At 35.1% G+C, this 22,296-nt stretch overlaps 1 protein-coding gene across 6 annotated transcripts in view; it reads left to right on the top strand.

Annotated features, from left to right (window-relative positions):
- ERBB4 (erb-b2 receptor tyrosine kinase 4) overlaps positions 1-22,296 on the top strand; it is a 1,185,936-nt gene that overhangs the window by 802,335 nt on the left and 361,305 nt on the right. For all 6 annotated transcript variants that reach the window (XM_005574181.5, XM_005574179.5, XM_005574182.5 and 3 more), the window contains exon 5: positions 4,771-4,836. In XM_005574181.5, coding sequence (XP_005574238.1) covers positions 4,771-4,836 — 66 coding nt within the window. The remainder of the gene's footprint in view (positions 1-4,770; positions 4,837-22,296) is intronic.

The raw sequence follows: 22,296 nt of genomic DNA, 5'->3' as shown, positions 1-22,296 counted from the left end.
ACATTCAGGTGGTCACACAAACAAGCACAACTTCTAGATGAATTTGTGACTCTTAAAAATATAAATGCGGTTCATGGACTCTAGTTCCTAAAAAGGAACGCAAAGGCTACATTTTTAGTAACATCTGCGGGACAAACATAAAAGATTAACTTAGTCACATTTGCCAGCTTCCATGATGAATAATGCATTGTCAAAGCAGAGGGATTGCCTGTGAATTAAAATAATGGTGATGGGGAATAATCAGAACTTATTTTTATTTTATTTATTCATTTATTTTATTTTATTTTTTGAGACAGAGTCTGATCTGTCGCCCAGGCTGGAGTGCAGTGGAGCAATCACAGCTCACTGCAACCGCTGCCTCCCAGGTTCCAGTGCTCCTCCCACCCCAGCCTCCAGAGTAGCTGAGAAGACAGGCATGCACCAACAAGACCGACTGATTTTTGCATTTTTTGTAGAGGTGGGGTTTTGCCGTGTTGCCCAAGCTGGTCTGAAACTCCTGGGCTCAAGCGATCAGCCCACCTCGGCCTCCCAAAGTGCTGGAATTACAGACATGTGCTACTGCACTACGCCTAGCACTTCTTTTAAGTTATTTTAAAAAATTACTAAAGTAATTGAAATGGTTGTTTAAAATATTGGTTTGTTTCTCATTTCATCTCTTTGAGTCAGAATAACCGGACATACTAATTTGATTAATTCTCCTATGACTGAGCTATATGGAAATGTCACATTTTTCATTTTTAGTAAAAAAGTAGACTGTTTTCTCACATAGCTTTAAAAGAATTATTGCAGGCCAGTCACGGTGGCTTACACCTGTAATCCGAGCACTTTGGGAGGCTGAGGCGGGCAGATCACCTGAGGTCAGGAGTTCGAGACCAGCCTGGCCAACAGGGTGAACCCCGTCTCTACTAAAAAACACAAAAATTAGCCCAGTGTGGTGGTGCATTCCTATAATCCCAGCTACCTGGGCAGCTAAGGTAGGAGAATCACTTGAACCTGGGAAGTGGAGGTTGCAGTGAGCCGAAACTGTGCCATTGCACTCCAGCCTGGGCAACAGGAACGAAACTCTGTCTCAAAAAAAAGGTCAGGCACAATGGCCCATGCCTGCAATCCCAACACTTTGGGAGGCCTAGATAGGTGGATCGCGAGGTCAGAAGTTCAAGACCAACCTGGCCAAGGTGGTGAAACCCCATCTCTACCAAAAATACAAAAATTAGCTGGGCGTGTGGCAGGCACCTGTAATCCCAGCTACTCGGGAGGCTGAGGCAGAGAATTGCTTGAACCCGGGAGGCAGAGGTTGCAATGAGCTGAGATTGCGCCACTTCACTCCAGTCTGTGCAACAGAGCGAGACTCCATCTCAAAAAAAAAAAAAAAAAAAAAATTATTGCAATAATCAATGGAAAGAATCATCTACCAGGTTGAGACATGGAAGTGGGAAGATTTGTTTGGGACAGCATTGGCAAAACCCCAAACACTGCTCTCATTTGCATATTCTGGCATCTGACTAATTCCTCTCTTTGTGGCCCTCATTTACAAAACACACTCTGGGGAGAAGTAGTTTATAAAACTAATTCACACTAAATATGACAAACATATAAGACCTCTTTTTCACATGAAATCAGGACTTTTGAGGTTAGTGCATGCCTGAGAACAGAGGGCAGGAAGAAAATCCCAGTAAGCTAGTAGGCTATCATTAAAATATTTGTTTTTTGTTTTGTTTTGTTTTGTTTTTTCAGACAAACGAGGGACATATTGAAGCCTATACTTACACTCTTTACTGATATGGTCTAGGGTGAGCTCCTTTTAGATGTCACATGGACGAGTCATTGTTTAAGGAATGTAGCTGACTTCCAGTGTAGCTGGGAATTAGACTGGGAATGATCTAGCTCCACCTGCTTTCATCCAACTCTTCTTTCCTGGGCTAGTGGGCTGTTAAAAATTTAGATTTATTGGCTTTTTCCCTTAAACTGATAGAGGGTGAACATTAGCTACAGAGTAGTCAAAACTCTTTTCCTGAATTAATTCTAAACTCTAACAGGGTGATAAACTTAACTGTTTCAGTTTAATGTTTTATGTCCATTGCTTAACATCATGCCTAATACACAAAATAAAGAAGGTGCTTATGAGATAATCAGGGATACATGGTTGGAAGGACATAGGAGGGAACACTTATGGGAAATTTTGTTGTTTTTTTTCTGTGCTAGGCAGTTAATTACTGTGGGAACTCCTTCTATACTTCCCAATTAACTGCAAGAATCAAACTAAGGTTACAGACATAAAAATGTAGTAAGTACATTGATTCATAAATATCTCTAATCAGATATTTTGGTCAGATATTGTAGCATTTACTTAATTGTTAATTGGCGACATCCAGTGATAACAAAAGTGCCATGTCTTGCACTATTTTGAAGAGTAAAGCTAAAGTTGAACTGAGTACTAGAACAGATTCCAAAAGTGTCAAGGCTCTAGAGAGAAAGTAAAATAAAGGTAGTCCTGGCTGAACAGCCATTTATGGGAGTACAATCAATTCTAGATCCTCTAGTGTGTTTGTCATGATAGAATTCTGAAATGTGTAGGTCAAGTGGAAATGGAAACTACCAAAAAAATCTCATAATATCAAGTAGACAGTCAAGGTTAAATTATTTCAACTTGTTTTTGTGTGTGTGTGGGTACTACATCACATTTTCAAATAGATGGGCCTTGCCCTGATACCTTATCAAGAACCATCAACAGTATTTCTAGCAACATGCCTTTTTATATTGAATCTGGGATCAGATGTCTGGGTGGCAAATTGGAATTTCATGAATAAGAAGTTAAAAAATTAATCGAGTAGGAGAAAAACATTGAGAATATTAAAATGTCTAATATGAATTGTGTTACTTAACTCCTTCCTTTCCTGGTTCCTTCCTTCCGTCCTCCTTTCTTTTTCTTTCCTTCTCTTCTATTTGCTTTTATCTTTTCTTTTCTTTTCTGTTCTTTCTTTTTTTTTCCAGTTAGGTAGTATTCTGGCCACAAAGAATAAGGCCAAATATTTTATCAGCCCCAAACATGATTAAATAAATCGTAGATTAAATGGTAGAATATCTTATGCTTCAACTATCTTCAATTAACAGATCACTTAATGGATCAATTTAGAGGATTATACCAAATATAAGGAATCACATTAACATTAGCTACTTTCTCATAAAAAAGTTTGTACTCCAAAAAGTTTTCACTGCCTCCTATTTTGTCTCACAGTCCTTTCTAATTTCCACTAGTATAAATCAATTTAGATTTATTAACTTTGTACAAAAGAACTCCTGTAAGTTTTTAATAATAATTATCATTATCACTGATTAAAGTTATATTGTTCAGGCCAGATGGAGTCCTTTTCCTGTCAGCTACAATGAGCTTGCATTATGTTGTTATAATGTGTTTGGCTCTAAATAAACAGATGGCAGAGTGACAGGATATTATATACTGGTGATGTCAGCAGCAATACTTCACAAATAGAATTGCTTTAAATAAACTCTGTTGTAGCAAAGATCCCAGTACTTTTAAGAAGATGACTGGAATAGAACCTAAGTATTGTATTAACTTGGAAAGAGTACAGTTTACTTTCTCAATGGTAGACCATGTGAATGGTCTGAGATTCAGCCAGAGAAAGTGTCTGTTGAATCTGTATCTTAACCATGTACTCAGTTAACAGGACAGGCTCACTTAGGCAATTTCATTGGAGGCGGGAAAACACTCCAGGTTGTAAGAACTTTCTGGTTGAGGAATTAAAAACTTGGATCAAGGAAAGATGGGAGCATCTGATCAGATGTTATTTGATGATATTTATGATATAGTTAACTTTGTTAAACACTTTAAATGGGAGAATTCTATTAACAATTATTATTAGAAAATTGACAATGTTTAATAAGAAGCATTTAAGGAAATGTCATATAAAACATTTCTGTATAAGGAAAAGTTTTAAGCTTTAATAGATTTTTAACATCTATATTTTATTCCAAAAATGTGTCATGTGCCCACAGAAATTTAGAGTGAACCTATGAAATTCAAAAATAAGATTCAAAGGAAGTCATTTTTACATGACTTCTTCCAGCTAATATTCTTTATTTTGAGTCCCGATGGGAATTTCTTTGTGGGACAGCTATGTTTGTTGAGGCAAATACCTATGGTAGAAGAAGATGCCACTATAGAAGATTAAGGCTTATATTTGAAAATGCAAATAATAATGTTAATAAACATTTTAGAAGCATAAAAATAATTGAAATTAAGCTTTCAAAAATAGCTTAAATGCAGGATTTTGCCATTTATTCTGATGATTTTTCATGTGTTTGTAAAAATATATTCTTGTTCTCAGAGATTTCAACTTATTTCTATTGCTTTACTTTTTAATATATGCTGCTCTCAGTAAGATGTGATCTCTGGAAATTATATCAAGTAGATTAGATCAATAGAATAATAATGCTCTATAGCGAAAGTGAAACTTATTAAATATAATTATTTGCTTTTGATTTTCTGAGAAAATTCACAAATTCATTTATTTTATTTTCCTATAAAATGATAAGAGGATTTGAATACCAGAAGGTTGTACTTTAGTCTCACATATATTTGACATTCAGGTTTTCCTACTTAAGTGTGCATTTTATGGGCTATGTGTCAGCTCTAGTATGACATAAAAATCCTCGTAAAGGAGCAGGAGTATTTCCTTTGAGGAGTTACTCCTAGTCGAGGAGTGAAAGATTATAACGTGCATGTGCTTTTTCCCTTTTCCTGTTCTGCAGGTGGACGTTGCCATAAGTCCTGTACTGGCCGTTGCTGGGGACCCACGGAAAATCATTGCCAGACTTGTAAGTATTCATCAGTGAGAGCACACAGGTTTGATGTGGCCAACGAATTTTTATGATTGGTACATTTCATGCCTCTGGTCATCTAAAACATGAAATGAACTATTGCCTCCTTGTGGTTGATTTGCTTTGGGCCAAGAAAACTACCCAATTTTGATTGCTTTCAAATGAAAATTAATATATACTTGATTCTTAGGTTTCTTCTTGGTGTCTAGGTTAATGATCTCAATAGCACAGCTGTGGTGATAGTAGCTATAACTTTAGAGTTTTTACATCACTAAAAGTGGGAAATCTGATGTGTACAAAATAGTTTTTACATCACTAGAAGTGGGAAATCCATTGTGTACAAAATTTCAGGTTAACTGGGTCTCTCAGTCCTTTCACTAATTATTTCACTATTCATTCATTACAAAGGAGAGGAAAGAAAAAAAGAAAGGGTACTACTATGTACCCACTGTATTTTTCCAGGCAGTGTTCCAGGCAGAGGGATACAAACTTTATGAATTATGGAAATAGTCACTATTGTTGACAATGACTATTGCCCTTAGTTTATATTGTTTCTTGGATTAGTCATTAGCTAAAGAAAATATGAAGCTATCATCATTGCTAAGATATATAGTAACAAACCATACTAAATATAAAGACAAATAGCTAGATTTTTTTCAGCATTCTTAATGTTGTTTAGTACTCAAACCAGCACTGAACTTTCATGAATCTTAAGAATAAATGATTTCTTTAAAAATGAAAAATAAAATGTCCTATACAAGTAGTAAACACTCATTCTTCCTGCTGCAATAAAAATGACTGAAATATGATATGGAAAAAAAGTATAGTAACAAGTTGACATATATTTCTTTATTAGCATAGATGACACAGAAAATATTATTAAAGATTCAAACATACAAATATTACACGCTTTGATGAAATTTTACAGATTTCTAATTTGTCTCAGTTCACATTTTTCTAGTTCTATTTGCTAGATTCTCTTTTAATAAAGAAATACAAAAAGAATTATTTTATTGTGAACCACCAAAGAATAAAAATACAGGAGAGATATTTTCAATGATAAATGATTTCTTAAATTTATTAATTTTAATTCATGGACATTCTCATATCCAAAATTCATGAAATAGATAAGATTATAAGGTAAAATAGTATCTTCCCACGTGGGTCCCACCTTTTTCCCTCAGCTATCCATAGGCAACAAATATTATTGGCTATTTTGGTGTATTTTTCCAAAAATAGTTTATATATACCCAAGGAAGTAGGTATATAAGCACTCACCCCATTTTTCATTCAAATATTAGCATGTTTTGCATGTTGTACTACAACTTGATTTCTTCAACCCATGCATGCGTATGAATTATTTGTAGTATTAATTTCTAGAGGTGAATTTGTAGGGTCATAGACATGTGGATTTGGAAATTGGTAGAGAACAGCAAAATGGAGATCTTGTTTTCTATTGAGGTTGGAACAATTAGCTCTACCGAGAGCGACGTCCATAAATGCCTATTTCCATCCCTACTCTTTGGACAAAGTAGTTCATTAGGGAATTTTTGGATCTTTGTCAAAGGGTTAGATGCAAAATAGTCAATGCAGATTTAAATTAACTAATTTAATAGAAACAGTGTTTTATGGCGGGAATATATTGACAAGAATTTTAAACAGGCTTTTAAATGAGGTGAGATTATTGTGTGAAATTCATTCACAACATTTGGAGGTATTATTTTAATAGCAAAGAAGTCGAGGCTAAATTGCATCCCAGCGCTGGTCTGACACTCATGTGGCCATTTGCAGGAAGTCAGGTTCTCTAAAATAAGGAAAAATCTGCAACACTTTGTGATGAAGCGACAACCAAAGAGACTGTGAAAGTGCTAGATATCCACTGGTCATTTCATGACAGAAGAAAACTTCCGAGGTATCAAAATTAAAAGTGAGTTTTTACTCACTCACCTACTTATTTTATGTATTCACTTACTTATTTTACAGAGGGGTCAAAGAGGCTTCTGCAAAAGTTCCTTCTTGTGGCTGAGCCACTCTGGTGGGCCAGGCCACACCCTCCTGGTAGAGGAGGGGAGTCTCAGGCCCATGGGGCTCCGCTAGTACTGTTGAGGGACTCACCATAGATCTGAGGGATGAAGGAGCTTAGATTTGGGAAACGCTGGGATGGATCCCTCTTCTGTTGAGTAGGGGGACTTAAGACACCCTGATGTTGTGTTATTCCTCCAGTGCTAGATCCCAAAGCAAAATTACTTCCTCCCACCACCTTTCAGATTTCTCCTTTGGTTGTCTCTTGCATTACGTTCAGGGTTTAGAGTTGAATTTAACAGGTAGGAAGAAAAAGGTCTCTGCCATCTTTTCTACATCAGAAGTCTCACACAGTATATTCAATAATACTATTAATAATTAAAATTAATACTATTAAAATTAAGATAAGAATTTAATTATTAATTTCATCTGTGTCTTATTTTATGTGTATTTTTACAGATTACAAAATGCAGTAGTATTGATTATATGTACAGATTTTATAGTCATTTCTCCATATCATTGGCTTCCACATGGCAAATTCACCCAACTGTAGATCAAAAATATTTGGAAAAAAACAATTAAAATAATAAACAATTAAAAATAATACAAAGAAAAAATACATTATAACATCTATTTACATAGCATTTACATTGCATTATGCATTATAAGTAATATAGAGATGATTTAAAGTATACAGGATGATGTGTGTAGTTTATACTCAAATACTATATGCCATTTCATATAAGGGAAGTGAACATCTATGGAATTTGGTATTTATGGGGGTCCTGGAACCAATTTTCTGTAGATACCAAGAAAGACTCTGTGTATACGTATTATATATTATATATACATAGATGGTGAATACTTATTCTCAGATTGAGATATATGAGTAAAAAATGTGAAAATCACTGTATTAGGGTAGAATGCGGAAACAACATCTATGAGTTTTCCCTAACTTTGATTGAAATTTTCTTTCAATTTATACAGTGCTTAAAATTCTGAACCTTTTAATGTATTTTAGTAGATCTGCTTATGTTGGCTAAATTTTACAAAAGTTATAGTTTCCACCAACATCTCTTATTTTTGTAATAGACCACTTTCAGGATACTTGCCAAGCAGACACTTGGCCTTCTCCAAAAAACAACTCTTCTAGATCGTCAGCACAAGAAGGCATGTTTGTTTTATGGGATACTTTACCCTTTACTTCATAAGTCAGTGTTTATCAACCAGAAGTGATTTTGCCCCACAGGGGACTTTTGGTAATTTGGGTTGTCACATCATGGAGGAGGGGTGAGAGGGATCATCTTCTGGCACTGGTAAAGTAGAGACCAGATATGATGCCAAATACCCTATAATGCATGGGAAAGCCTCTCCTACCCCTACGCAAACAAAGCATTAGTCAGTACAAATACAAAATGTTAATAGTACTGAGGGTTGAGAAATCTTGTAATATGGGTGGAAATTGACTAGGCTGGGCCAATCAAGTTCTCTCTCCAGAGAATTTAGATTTGGGATCTAGAAGTGCTGGTTACACTACCTTAGAAACATGAACTTGAAGAGATATTAAAGCTAATTGAGATTTCCATTTTTGGACTATGTATGTTAATGAGAAGCAGAAAGAACCAGTCCCCAAAGACACTAAAGAATAAAGCAGTCATACAGAGAGTTGAGGAAAGGAAGAATAACATTTTTTGACAATGTTTACCTCCTAGTTCTCTGGGTTTCATGAGGTCCAGCTATACTTCTGTCCTTAGGTTCCATAAGAAACATGATGTTCTTCTAGTATATTTGAATGGAGGGTTTTCTTTTTTTCTTTTCTTTTTTTTTTTTGAGACAGAGTCTCGCTCTGTCGCAGAGGCTAGAGGGCAGTGGTACGATCTTGGCTCAATGCAACCTCTGCCTCCTGGGTCCAAGCAATTCTCCTGCCTCAGCCTCACATGTAGCTGGGATTACAGGCATGTGCTACCAAGCCTGGCTAATTTTTTGTACTTTTAGTAGAGACGGGGTTTCGCCATGCTGGCCAGGCTGGTCTTGAACTCCTGACCTCAGGTGATCCACTCGCCTCAGCTTCCTAAAGTGCTGGGATTATAGGTGTGAGCCACTGCGCCCAGCCTGAATGGAGTTTTACCACTTGCTGACAAATGCAGGTGGGAGGAAGTCCTGACTAAGAAAATCATCAAGTTATAATTCATGTATCAAATCATCAGATGTGAAATTACTTAATTCAGCTAATTTTTCAGCATAGAAGCTATCCTTACTATAATCTAAAATTGGCTTAACAGCCACTGTGCTTACTCTACAAAGCCTACCAAATTTAAACTCAACAAATACATGGACCTGATAAACCAGTACAAATTTTATTTTATTTTATATCATTTTGTTTTTGAGACAGTGTTTCACTCTTTTGCCCAGGCTGGAGTGCAGTGGCACAATCGTAGCTGACTGCAGACTGCACCCTCAAATTCCTAGGCTCAAGCAACCCTCGCCTTAGCATCCTGAGTTGCTGGGACTACAAGCACGTGCCACTGCACTCAGCTTTTTTTTTTTTTTTTTTTTTTTTTTGTTAAAGTAATGACAGGGCTGTCTGTTGCCCAGACTGGTCTCAAACTCTTGGCTTCAAGCAATCCTCTGTCCTTGGCCTTCCAAAGTGCTGGGATTACAGGTGTGAGCCACCACACCGGCCAAATTTTAGAATAGTATACAAGTCAACATAGAACTTTATTAAATATTTTCATTTTAAAAATACATTTTCACAATATTCCTGTGAGTTAAAGAGGGCAGTTACATTAACCCCATTTTACAGTTGAGTAAATATAAGCAGAGGAAATGATTAAAGGGTTAAATTTACACAGCTAATACCTGGAATTTTAACCTAAGTGTTCTTAGTCTAAAGACAACTGTTTCCTGGATACAATATTTTGTAGCACAGTTTGGTAATCTAGGAAGCTGGATTTGAAATTAGCCAAAAGATACAAATCCCAGTTGTTTCCACTTTCTATCATGGGAAAATGACTTCATCTTTCAAAATATCGTTACCACACCTATACAATGGAGATAATTATACTTGCCTGAGGGTTTTTTGTTTGTTTGTTTGTTTTCTTTTCTTTTCTTTTTCGGGAAGTGGAAGGTGGGGGGCACAATGAAGTTCAATACAACAATGCAATTGAAGCACTTAAATAATTATTAGTGTATCCAAAACCCAATAAATAATAGCCGATATTATAATAAACTAGAAAGGATACTGTTAGAAAACTTATTCCAATTTAAATCTGAATGAATGAATATGGAAGGCAAACTCCTGTAGGCCAGTTCCACCTTGTGAAGTGTACTGACACCTGGTGGCTGGGACATGGAAGAGCAAAAGCCCTGGAGCGGGGTTGGAGGCTGCCTGCCCTTGACATTCATTCCTGCCCTCCTCTCTCTCTCTCTCTCTCTTAGTCTGAGCTACTTGAAAGCGAAATTTCTTATCCATATTTAAAGAGCCCAGCATCCTGAGGCAAAAAGTATTTTGGAACTACTCAAAAATATACTTGTTGTAAGATCAGAATTTTAGAATTTAGGTTGTATTTTTTGAGAATTAGATCTCACGGGAGATTCCATAACAATACGAGACCTCCAGAGACCTCATACAGTTGTAACACACATGATTCATTTTCTTAAAGTCAATTATTTTCGGCTTCTGTAGATTTCCAGTGACTCTTCTGTTAATTAAAACGTATTATTTACTCTTAAGTCCACTAAAGATACACTTATATCTGACCCTGACTTAACTTTTAAAAAATCAGAAAACATGCTATGTAAGTTTTTGACAATATTCTGCTTTTCTAGATTGACTATATAAAAGTACATTTTAGAGTCTGAAAGACATACTCATATGTTATTTACAAGTGACCTATTTCCCTATGACTACAGTAAATTCACTTTAGTGAAGACTTCTCTGGAAGTATTCAACTTCATGATTTACCAAATATTTCCTTATTTTTTATGGATAATTATTCTCTGAGACTTTCCATACATTGGGGAAAAGAGAAAAAAGTATTAAAAAGTCCCACACCTCAGCTAAGGCAACTGAAGTGAAGCATATATTTCACTGACTACACCTTATCAGTGCTGACATCTTCCCACAGGTGTCTCCTAGCAAATGTGCTGAGAGTTATCCTCTTTGTCACTAAATGGTGAGAAGCCACGCTAAAGACAAATGGCCCAGGCTCTGGGAGAACAAGTTCATGAAAATGAATGACTTGTTAGGGTGAAATGAAGCCAAGAGTGGTGATCAGATTGAAAAACATCTCTGAATAGAGATACAGAGAAACAAAGAAACCGGTCACAACAACAGTGAGCTTCAGGGAAGGTCTGTGGGAGGCCAGAGGTTTTAAACAGAAGAAATGAAGAAAAGGTTTTTGTTTTTGTTTTTTAATAGATTTAGCTAAATAGAAAAAGAATGTGAACAAACCGTCAACTTACTATGAACAACAGTTCACTATGCAAACCTACCAGACAGAAATTTCAGTAAAATGTTTTACATTTTTAGTAAAATTTAGTACATTTTTAGTAAAATTTAGTAACATTTTGCAAGTTATTTTGTGTACTTGTTTGTGTGCCACAGTTAGCTTGATTGCATGTTAGATAATTTAATTGTGTCATTGTTCCTCCATAGCATTTAATTATGTTCAGACTAAACTGTGAAACTAGTATGTTTTTTTAAAATGTTTTTGTAACATATGAAATATTTTTCTAGATAAATTCTTTAAAAAAACTCATTCAACTTAAAGAATTTTGTAAATATTAATGTAAGTAGATAGTGCTTGTAAAATCTAACCAAGTGTTCCCCTCTTCCTGTGTTACTTATGAGTCTGATTTTCTGAAACATCATGAATTTATTATTCTTAAATCCTTCTGGATGTTAGAGCATCATGACCTTATAAACCTAACAAGAATATTTCTCACAGTGTTGCAAAGGGTTGAAAGAGAACTTATGATGGGACACTGAGAGCTACATTACATGTGGAGCAGTGACTCAAACTTGAAAGTACTTTTAAGCTCAGTTAAATGGTGGCTGCATTGCTCCATAGCACAGCTTAAGTAAATTGATTCAGTGGATTAATGTAGTCATGTCAGGGGAGACAAACTTATCTGCCATGTGAAGTCTGAAGCTTATAGAAGTATTATTTAGCAGGCTTACGGGTAAGAATGACAACTCTCTCTATTCATAAGAACTGAGTTATAAGGTCTGAGCTCTATAGGTTTTAGGTATGAGAGAGACTAAGGTTTAAGAAATAAATAAAAATGATTAAAGAAACAAAGTTATCTCTGTCCCTGCAAGATATATGAAGCACACTTATCTCATTTAAAGTAGATACTGCATGTCCTTTTTTATCTTTAAGCACAATATCAGGCCAGCTCTCTCCAGTCTCCCATTATCAGAAAGGGTGGTCATTTCATTTTACACATTCTTTTTGTCCTGCTAGACCTGATGTTATCTCAGTCACTGCATTTTGAATGAGGAGGGGGAAAAAGGCATATATCCAAATATTACAGTTTGATTTTCCTGACCCTTGCATACATTTTGCATTAAAGTAGTCATAATTATAACCACTCAATATACCCTTTAGTTTTCTAAGTTGCTTTATAAGTGGCGTCTCTTGCTGATAAGCTGATTGAAAAATGTGAGTTTGACAATAGGTTAAAAACATTATTTATTGTAGAAGTTGAAATACCACAAAATTAATGAAGAAATACATACTTTAACCACTGGAGTGAACAGACATACTTCTCTCCATTTAAATGTCATTAAACTGACTAATGCATTACTTTAGCAAAAAGAAAAGTCCTTTTGATGGGATTTACCTCTTACTTCTTACTTACTTATGACAGTCTTCCTAGACTGTCTTCCTAGACTGTCATAAGTAATAGAACCTGCCAGCTTATCTCAAAATCTTTTTTTTAATCAAAAATAGAATAATAGTAAAATAAAGATAAGCACTGTATTTTGTTGTTGTTGTAGATAATTGTTAATATGGGTAGTGCTATACTGGCAAAAGAAAACTTTGTTCCAAACAACATTTTATGTTATTTATTATTTCCATACAGACATTATAGAATATGCTAGGAAAATTTAGAACTTATTTAGCATTTTCCTCGGTAATTTATTATGCTTGGGCATGAAGGAAATTGGTTTTAACATTTGCAATATGTTAAAAGTTTCAGTTTAATAGTAAAGGTGAAAAATAAACCAAAACCTTAGCGTGGCTTATGCATTTTATTTATTCTTAAGAAAAATGTTAGAAATATATACATCTTCTTTTATGTATTCCAAAGTATATCTGGAACTCCTTTGAAATAGAATAATAAAATCTAACAAAATGATTATATATTTTTGTTCCTCAAAATTTCAGCCCGAAACGTTGCAGTTGAAAATTAAATTGTATCTTTCTCCATGAAATTTTCAAGAATTTCCTGTAGATTGTGAAACCAAAATGACAAATTATGAAGATAATTAACTAATTATACTCACACACATGCATACACATATAATTTGTCTAAAGTGTAATTGTATTTACATTCTTTGTGGAACAATTGTTGTTTAAAAAGAAGGTGCCGATGTGGTAAATATCCAATTAGAGCAGAGAAAAGCAAGTGGGAGCTAATGGGAAACAGGGAAAGAGCTGAGCCAGCAGGCACCATCAATCAGGATAACAGCGAGTCTTTGTAAACGCCAACATCTTTAATTAAAACCCTTGTATTTTACTAATAACTTTGCACATCCATAAGCCTTCTTATTGAATTCAGTTATTCCCATTTTTCCTTTTTTGGACTTATGGTTTCTGGAGATATTGTGAAATTAAAGTAAACATTACAATGAGCTAATTACTTGATTAGATCGAACATTTCAAAAAGTGCCCCAATAATTTACTGGTAGAAAAATGAGAAAAATCTTCCCTGATGTGCTCTTAATTTTGACATAAGTTGATAATATTTGTTGTAATGTAATGACTTTTCTCAAATATTTAAAAGAACAAGTTGTTTCATTTTAACTACAGGAAATGTATATATTTAAAATACTCTGTATATTACGATTTAATGGGATTCAGGAGATAATGCCAAGCCAAGAGCTTCAGGGGTAGAAAGGTATATATAAAATTGTTCCTGTTCTGTGGGCATACTGTGGGTTAGATATAAGACAAAGGTGACGAATATTGGAAATGATCAAAAAGAATATTAAACTGGGACATTAGGTAACTAGAGATTTGGTCCTACCTAACTCAATTTAAGAACCTCAGTTTCAACAAGTTCCCTTATCTTCTATCTATCTATCTATCTATCTATCTATCTATCTATCTATCTATCTATGAATCATCTAGTGTGTGTGTGTGTATTACTACATATATAGTTATAGATTATATAGATACAGATATAGATAGATTGGGAGAATGCAAACTGTGGGGTGTTGTGCAGATAGCTATTCTAAGCAGAGAGATCAGAAGGTGAATACTCCACATTTAAAGGATTATTAATAGAACATTGAGAAGAACAGTTAGATATATCTGAAAGTTCTACCAGTAAAATAATTTTGTTATTTTGGTAGTGATGACAACTTATTCTGAATTATTTGTGTCTTCACAGCAAAAGAGCTGACTGTCATTAGAGTAACTATATTTGACTATCAAAGAGAAAATTTCAAAATTACCTACATGTGACATGCTTCTGATGAATAGGACAGCCATACTATTTTGGCTACAGAAATGGAAAGAAGTGTGAGATATTATTCTGGGAAAAGCAAGCACTTCCATACGACTGTCATGGTTTGAGAATTTAGCAAGCATGAAGAAAGATATTCTCTTTAAAGTTCTGCCTTAAGATTGTCTGAAATGTGTTATATTCTTTTTCAAAGTAATCAATTTGGTTAAATAAATAAGTAAACAGTATAGGGATGAAAGAGGATAAGAAGGGGCAACTGGATACAGGTCAACTTCTCTTGTACCAAGTCACATTTTTGCCCATTATATTAGAATAAATGTGAATTCACTAAATATCAGACATGTCAATATTCCATTTCTGAAGCCAATATAAATTTTATATATTACTCAACAATTTATAATATTATCATGGCTGCATCTCTTCATTACTATGGGCACTTTCCAAAGAAATATGCACTCTATTAATTTATGATGAGTTATAAAAACATACAAAAATATTTTTAAAAAATAATTTGTACATATTACTGTCTCACTGAAGACAGTTATTTTTGGTCTATCTAAAATCTTTTTGCCCATGAATTGTGTTATAATGGAGCTGATAGAGCATTATGACCACAGGAATACCTACGAGTTTTGTTCTGATTTCAGTATTTCTTGAGTAACTGTCACACAGGGTGATTATTTTCCTCTTTAATAAGTATGTTATATGTATTTAAGATGTATGTAATTTCATTGACTAGAAAATAGAATGAGGGAACAGAAAAAAAAGACAGATTCTGATGTTAACAACTAGTTGCTGATAATTTAAAAGAAAAACCAAGCTACAATATTTCACCAAGATGTAACCACAAAATTAAATGAATAGAGAACTACTGCATTCTAAGATAGAAATGCCCATGCTTTGCAAATGTCAGTTCTTCTAAAATTAATCTATATTTTTTAACTATCTTATTCAATTATCAATGCTTTTTTTCTAAAGAATCTCTTAAAAATATATTTAATAAAATAGCCAGATGAGGCCGGGCACGGTGGCTCAAGTCTGTAATCCCAACACTTTGGGAGGCCGAGGCGGGCAGATCATGAGGTCAAGAGATTGAGACCATCCTGGTCAAAATGGTGAAACCCCATCTCTACCAAAAATATAAAAATTAGCTGGGCATGGTGGCATGCGCCTGTAGTCCCAGCTACTTGGGAGGCTGAGGCAGGAGAATAGGTTGAACCGGGGAGGCGGGGGTTGCGGCGAGCCGAGATTGCACCACTGCACTCCAGACTGGCAACAGAGCAAGACTCTGTCTCTAAATAAATAAATAAATAAATGGCCAGATGTTTGAAAAGAATAACCCTGTGGAATGATTTTCCCTATCAAGTATTAAAATGTTAAAAAGTAATAATTATTAAAACAGTATATAACTGGTTCAGAATGGTATTGCTTAAATGCAATCTGACAAAGTTAGACATTTGGAGGCAAGTGTCTACAGTAATTTAGTTTTTACAAAGGTAACATTTTAAAAAAATGACAAAAGCATAGGTTATTTAACAAAGAGTATGAATAAATGGTTCACTTATGGAATCAGGTAATGTTAGGAACCCTACAATAAAACAAAAGACATAAGATGGGTTGTACATTAAAAGTTTAAAGAGCATAAGATAGACTATATAGATAGTCTATAAGTAGATAGACCTATACAGATTGATGAATTATAGATTAAAAATTTAAAAACACGTGATATAACTGGAAGTACTAGGAAAAAAATAGAGGTAAAAATTACAGGATGATGACTCTCTTTTTAAACATGACATAACAAATACAAAATAAAATGTAACAAAAAGATTATTTTCTGGCCAGTCACGATGGCTCATGCCTGTAAACCCAGCACTTTAGGAGGCTGAGGCAGGCAGATCACTTGAGGTCAGGAGTTCGAGACCAGCCTGGCCAACATGGTGAAACCCCATCTCTACTAAAAATGCAAAAAATTGCCAGGCATGGTGGTGGCACCTGTAATCCCAGCTACTCGGGAGACTGAGGCATGAGAATCGCTTGAACCCAGGAAGCAGAGGTTGCAGTGAGCCAAGATCACATCACTGCACTCCAGCCTGGGCGACAGAGGAAACTCCATCTCAAAAAAAAAAAAAAAAGGGGGGGGGGGATGCTGGGCACAGTGGCTCATGCCTGTAATCACAGCACTCTGGGAGGCCGAGGCAGGTGGGTCACCTGATTTCAGGAGTTCAAGACCAGCCTGGCCAACATGGTAAAACCCCATCTCTACTAAAAGTATAAAAAATTAGCTGGGAGTGGTGGTGGGCGCCTGTAATCCCAGCTACTCAGGAGGCTGAGGCAGGAGAATCCCTTGAACCTGGGATGGGGAGGTTGCAGTGAGCCAAGATCATGCCACTTCACTCCAGCCTGGGCAACAGAGCAAGACTCTGTCAAAAAAAAGAAAAAAAAAAAAAAGGAAAAAGATTATTTTAACTGCATTATAGTTTAGTCTGTATTTTTAAAATAATTTTAATTAAAAAGAATGGAACATTTACACAAGAAATCTGCAAAAAATGCTTGACATTACTTATAATCAATGACATACAATTTTATAAATTAAAAACATATTCAGATAACTCCTAGTAAGAATGAAAGTATGGAACTTGGAACAGTATCAGTTATTCTTGGTGGATTATAAAGAGGTAAAAATCACCATGTAGACTAATTGGTCATTTATGTCAAAGGATTTAAAATATGCATTTTCTTGAACCATGAAATGTATTATTTTAACACTCAGATTATCATATGCACAAAACAAATGTTCAATAGTGTATATTACAGCAGGATTTATAATAGTAAAAAATACAAACAGAGCAAATAGCTTAGAAAGAGGATTCAGTTAGAGTATATTCATACAAGAGTATAATATAGAGCTTTGAAAAATAATACAGCAGAAGCATATTTATGCTTCTACAAAAGACAATTAATGATGTAATATTTAGTTAAAAATAGCAAGCTATAAAGTGAGATAATAACTACCATTCATCGATTACTTAACACCAAGAGCCAATATTTATATAATGTTCACTGTATATTAGGCACTATTCCAAATTAATAATTTCCTGTAATATATAAAATCTTTGTAACAGCTTCATGAGGTAAGTACATTTGTTATTTTTATTTTATAGATGAAGAACTAAAGCACAGAGAGGTTAAGCAATGTGTCTAATCTAGCACAGCTATTATGTAAAGTCAAAATTAGCTATTATGTAAAGTCGAAAATTATGTAAAGTCATCTCCAGAGAACTTCCTGTAGTTATCCATTGTGCCAGTTTTGTACTAACAGCTTCACATGAATTATCTCATTTCAACCTCATGAATCATTTCGGTATATACACTGGAAACAAGGTAGGAGAGACAAGAGGAAGTCGGGTGAGAGAAAGTTCTGAAGGAGGAGAATAAGAGATTTCTGCATGTAGAGAAATGTAGATTGATGGGATAATTTTTTGGAGGCAGGAAGAGAGATCGTGTCCCCTTCCTGGATTTGAAAATTATAAAGATCTGCATTATATTGAGTTACTTTTGATTGTGCGTTTTGTGTTTTCTTTACTCTCATACTAGTGTGGAACCATAATAGGGATGTCAAGCATTCATAGAGACTCAAAAGTTGACATTGGTTGTTATTGCTATTGTAAGAGAACAAATGAATTGTCTTTAATTCTACATATCTGTAGTTGCTTATATTTCTCTGAAAATAGGTACTGCATATGTAATTTCAGAATTTTAAGAAAGGAAGTAACAACAAATATAATAAGTAATACGCTCTTTATTGTGATATGACTTTTTTTGGCAAATTTTGAGGATTTCTGAACTTTTGTCCTGATCAGAGGGATCATAATTTTTTATCAATATATTAATCATGCATAAAAGCTTTAATATCTATAGATTATATTATTTTCTATAAATGTATTGCTTAGAGAGGATCCGAAAAGTTGTTTTGTATTGGCCCACATTTTAATATACTGCCATGTAGGAGAAATTCAGACTGAACGATCCCAAATTTCCAGTAATGATGGTGGGAATAAAAAGCACAAACCTCTGAGAATGGTCAGTCTCAACGGCACAATTCTGAAGACAAGGCATTATGGCAGGCTGTATTGTGCAGTGATTTTCCATATCCTCTGGGATCCTAAAACTACAGAAAAAAGAAATTTTATCACCAGTGACTCTAAATTCCTGAATTCATTAGAAGGCTGATTTGCTGCACATGTATAAGAAAAGCACAGAGATTGGTTTCTCTAATTTCTTAATTTGACCTTTGTTCATGCAATAAGGCAATGCTTTCAGATTGCTGGTTGCAACTTGTTAGTAGATTATAAAATCACTTCAGTGCACCCTGCCCAACAATACATTTTTATTGAAATAGGATAGATTGGAATGAAATTGACCAGATTAGAATCAAATAGAAAAGGCAGTATCAAAATGCTCTTGCATTAATTAGACTCAATATTATTCCTCAAAACATTTCATCAAGTATGTGTGTACTAAGCCATAATACAATGTTATTTGTATGTAAATCGTGATTTATTTTTTAATAAAAGTTTGAAAAACGCTACAAAAGTGCATTATTTGACTCGTAGGAGGATGTATCTTTTTTTTTTTCTTCTTTTTTTTGAGACAGAGTCTCGCTGTGTTGCCCAGGCTAGAGCACAGAAGCACAATCATAGCTCACTGTAGCCTTGAACTCCTGGGCTCAAGTGATCCTCCTGCCTCAGCCCCCTAAGCAGCTAGGACTACAGATGCACACCACAATGCCTGGCTATTTTGTTTTTCTTTTTTCTTTTTGGTAGGGACAAGGTCTCATTATGTTAGCTAGGCTAGTCTCGAATGCCTGAGCTCAAGAGATCCTCCTGCCTCAGCCTCCCAAAGTGCTGGAATTACAGACGTGAGCCACTCTGCTTGGCCTGATTGTCTTTTTTTTTTTTTTTTTCTGAGATGGAGTCTCACTCTGTCACCCAGGCTGGAGTGCAGTGGTATGACCTCGGCTCACTGCAAGCTCTGCCCCCTGGGTTCACGCCGTTCTCCTGCCTCAGCCTCCTGAGTGGCTGGGACTACAGGCACCCGCCACCATGCCCGGCTAATTTTTTGTATTTTTAGTAGAGATGGGGTTTCACTGTGTTAGCCAGGATGGTCTCAAACTCCTGACCTCGTGATCCACCCGCCTCGGTCTCCCAAAGTGCTGGGATTAAAGGCCTGAGCCACCGCGCCCAGCCCTGATTGTCTTTTTTAAGAAGGTAATCCCAAATGTGTTCTACGAGGAGAAAAACTAAACATATCCTTCTGTATATACTCAAAACATGCTTGTGGTATAACTCTTTTAAGTGGTTTCCTCTAAAAGTCTCTTTTTCTGAGGTATAGACTTCAGTGTTGGCCCTCTCTGGGTCTGAGATTTAAAGAGTATTTGAGTAATATCTTAGTTTTCATTATCATCACTCATAGTCATGTCAGTTAAAATAGCCTCAGCCAAGCTGTTTTTCAGAGACGTAATATAGACACGTGTTTGATCACTTTAGCTGTTTGGTGTTGCATTTAAAACAGTTTCTGAAACTATCTTCCTCTCCCCTTTTAGTGCTTTTGATTTTTACATTTAGACACCTACTATTTGTGACTCTTAACTTAACGAAAACATATAAATGAAGATATATAAGAGTCAGAAAACTAATTTTAATCTCCACTTTGATAATAACTTATCATTTGACCTGGGATAAGCTAGTTTTTAAATCTCAACTTCTTCATTTGTAACACTGGGATAATGAACTTGCTCTGCCAAATGCACAGGTTATTTTAGTATAAGTTTTTGTTTTAATTCATGTCATATTCAGTTCATAAAGCTAGAAATAATAATGCCTTCCCATCAGTAAATATGCTTCCCTCAACCTACTTTTTTTAATAAAGTGATTACTTTATGGTAATATTTGGTATATATGTGTGTATTTATATTTACATATACACATAAGCACATAAAAATTGTGGGATTTTGTTTTGTGTGTTTTACAAAAATGGGTATGCCATATCTATTCTTCTATCACTTTTGTTTCACTGCACATTATATTTTTAAAATCCTTTCATTTCAGTAAATAGAAACCAATCTCATTCTTTTTTTCTTTTTCTTTTTTCTTTTCTTTTCTTTTCTTTTCTTTCTTTTTTTTTTTTTTTTTTTTTTTTTTGAGAGGGAATCTCGCTCTGTTACCCAGGCTGGAGTGTACTGGCGCAATCTCGGCTCACTGCAAGCTCCGTCTCTCGGGTTCACGCCATTCTCCTGCCTCAGCCTCCCGAGCAGCTGGGACTGCAGGCGCCCGCCACCTCGCCCAGCTAATATTTTTTGTATTTTCAATAGAGAGGGGGTTTCACCGTGTTAGCCAGGATGGTCTCCATCTCCTGACCTTGTGATCCGCCCACCTCGGCCTCCCAAAGTGCTGGGATTACAGGCCTGAGCCACTGCTCCCGGCTTTTCATTTCTTATTTATTTATTTATTTATTTATTTATTTATTTATTTATTTATTTATTTTTTAATGCTACAGCTATTTCCCAAGTTACGGTTGTACAATAATTTACTCAAGCTATTCCTTATTAGTGGACATTTAGGTTACATTGTATTATTCTCAGTTACAATAATGAACATTTTTATATACATATTTGTCCACAGATGCACATTCTTCTGTAAGTCAGATTTCTAGAAACAGAACTACTTGGTCACATGTGAATTTACATACACAAATTTGATAAAGACAAATTAGTCTTCGAAAAATCATGTATCAATTTATACACCCACTAATAGTTTGCCCAATTCTTCACCCTCATCAAAACGAGAAACTTCTTGGAATACTCTGAAGAAGTAGTGATACTTCTTAGAGATGTCTGAACATTACTTTAGATTTGCTCATAAACAAGTAAGTTTATTTCTGTTTTAATTTTCTCATCAGTAAAATGAGAAATTTGGACTAGATAGTATTTACTGGTTCAACAGATATATGTTCATTGTTTACCTAATATGATGCTCTTTTTTAATCTTAACATTCTTTGAGTACTTTCAATTTTTAAAAACATTTTTGAGACAAAATTTTAAAATATTTATTATTTTTCTCAAAAAATTTTAGATATTTTCTGCTGCATGGCCCAGGCTGGATGGCAGTGGCATGATCTCGGCTCACTGCAATGTCAGCCTCCTGGGTTCAAGAGATTCCCCTGCCTCTGCCTGGCTAATTTTTGTATTTTTAGTAGAGACAGGGTTTCTCCATGTTGGCCAGGCTGGTCTTGAACTCCTAGCCTCAAGTAATCCGCCTGCCTCTGCCTCCCAAATGCTGGGTGTGTAGGTGTGAGCCACTGCTCCTGGCCCTTCTGTGGGTATTTTCATTGCAAAATTGGCATCCTTTTTTTACCACTGAGAGAAAGAAACTCATTCAGATGTATATTGAGTGAGAGAGAGATTATATTTATTTTCCTCTACTAGCATTTTGGATAGGGAATTAGAATAAGCAAAAGAAAGAAAGTAATTTTTGTTGTCATTGTTTTTGTTTGTTTTTCTATCAGGTTAGATGTGGAGATGTCTGTTATAATGCACAGTGATTTTAAAAATTTGAATACCAACTTTTCCATATTTCTTGGTGTGTGAAAGATCTATGATATAATTATTACAATTTTTTTCACTACTTTATCTGCAACCTATCATTTATTGGCAGATTGTAAGGTGCAGACCTCAG

This window comes from Macaca fascicularis, chromosome 12, assembly GCF_037993035.2.
Source record: "Macaca fascicularis isolate 582-1 chromosome 12, T2T-MFA8v1.1".
NCBI classification, from domain to species: Eukaryota; Metazoa; Chordata; class Mammalia; order Primates; family Cercopithecidae; genus Macaca; species Macaca fascicularis.
This window is presented reverse-complemented; position numbering and strand designations above follow the sequence as displayed.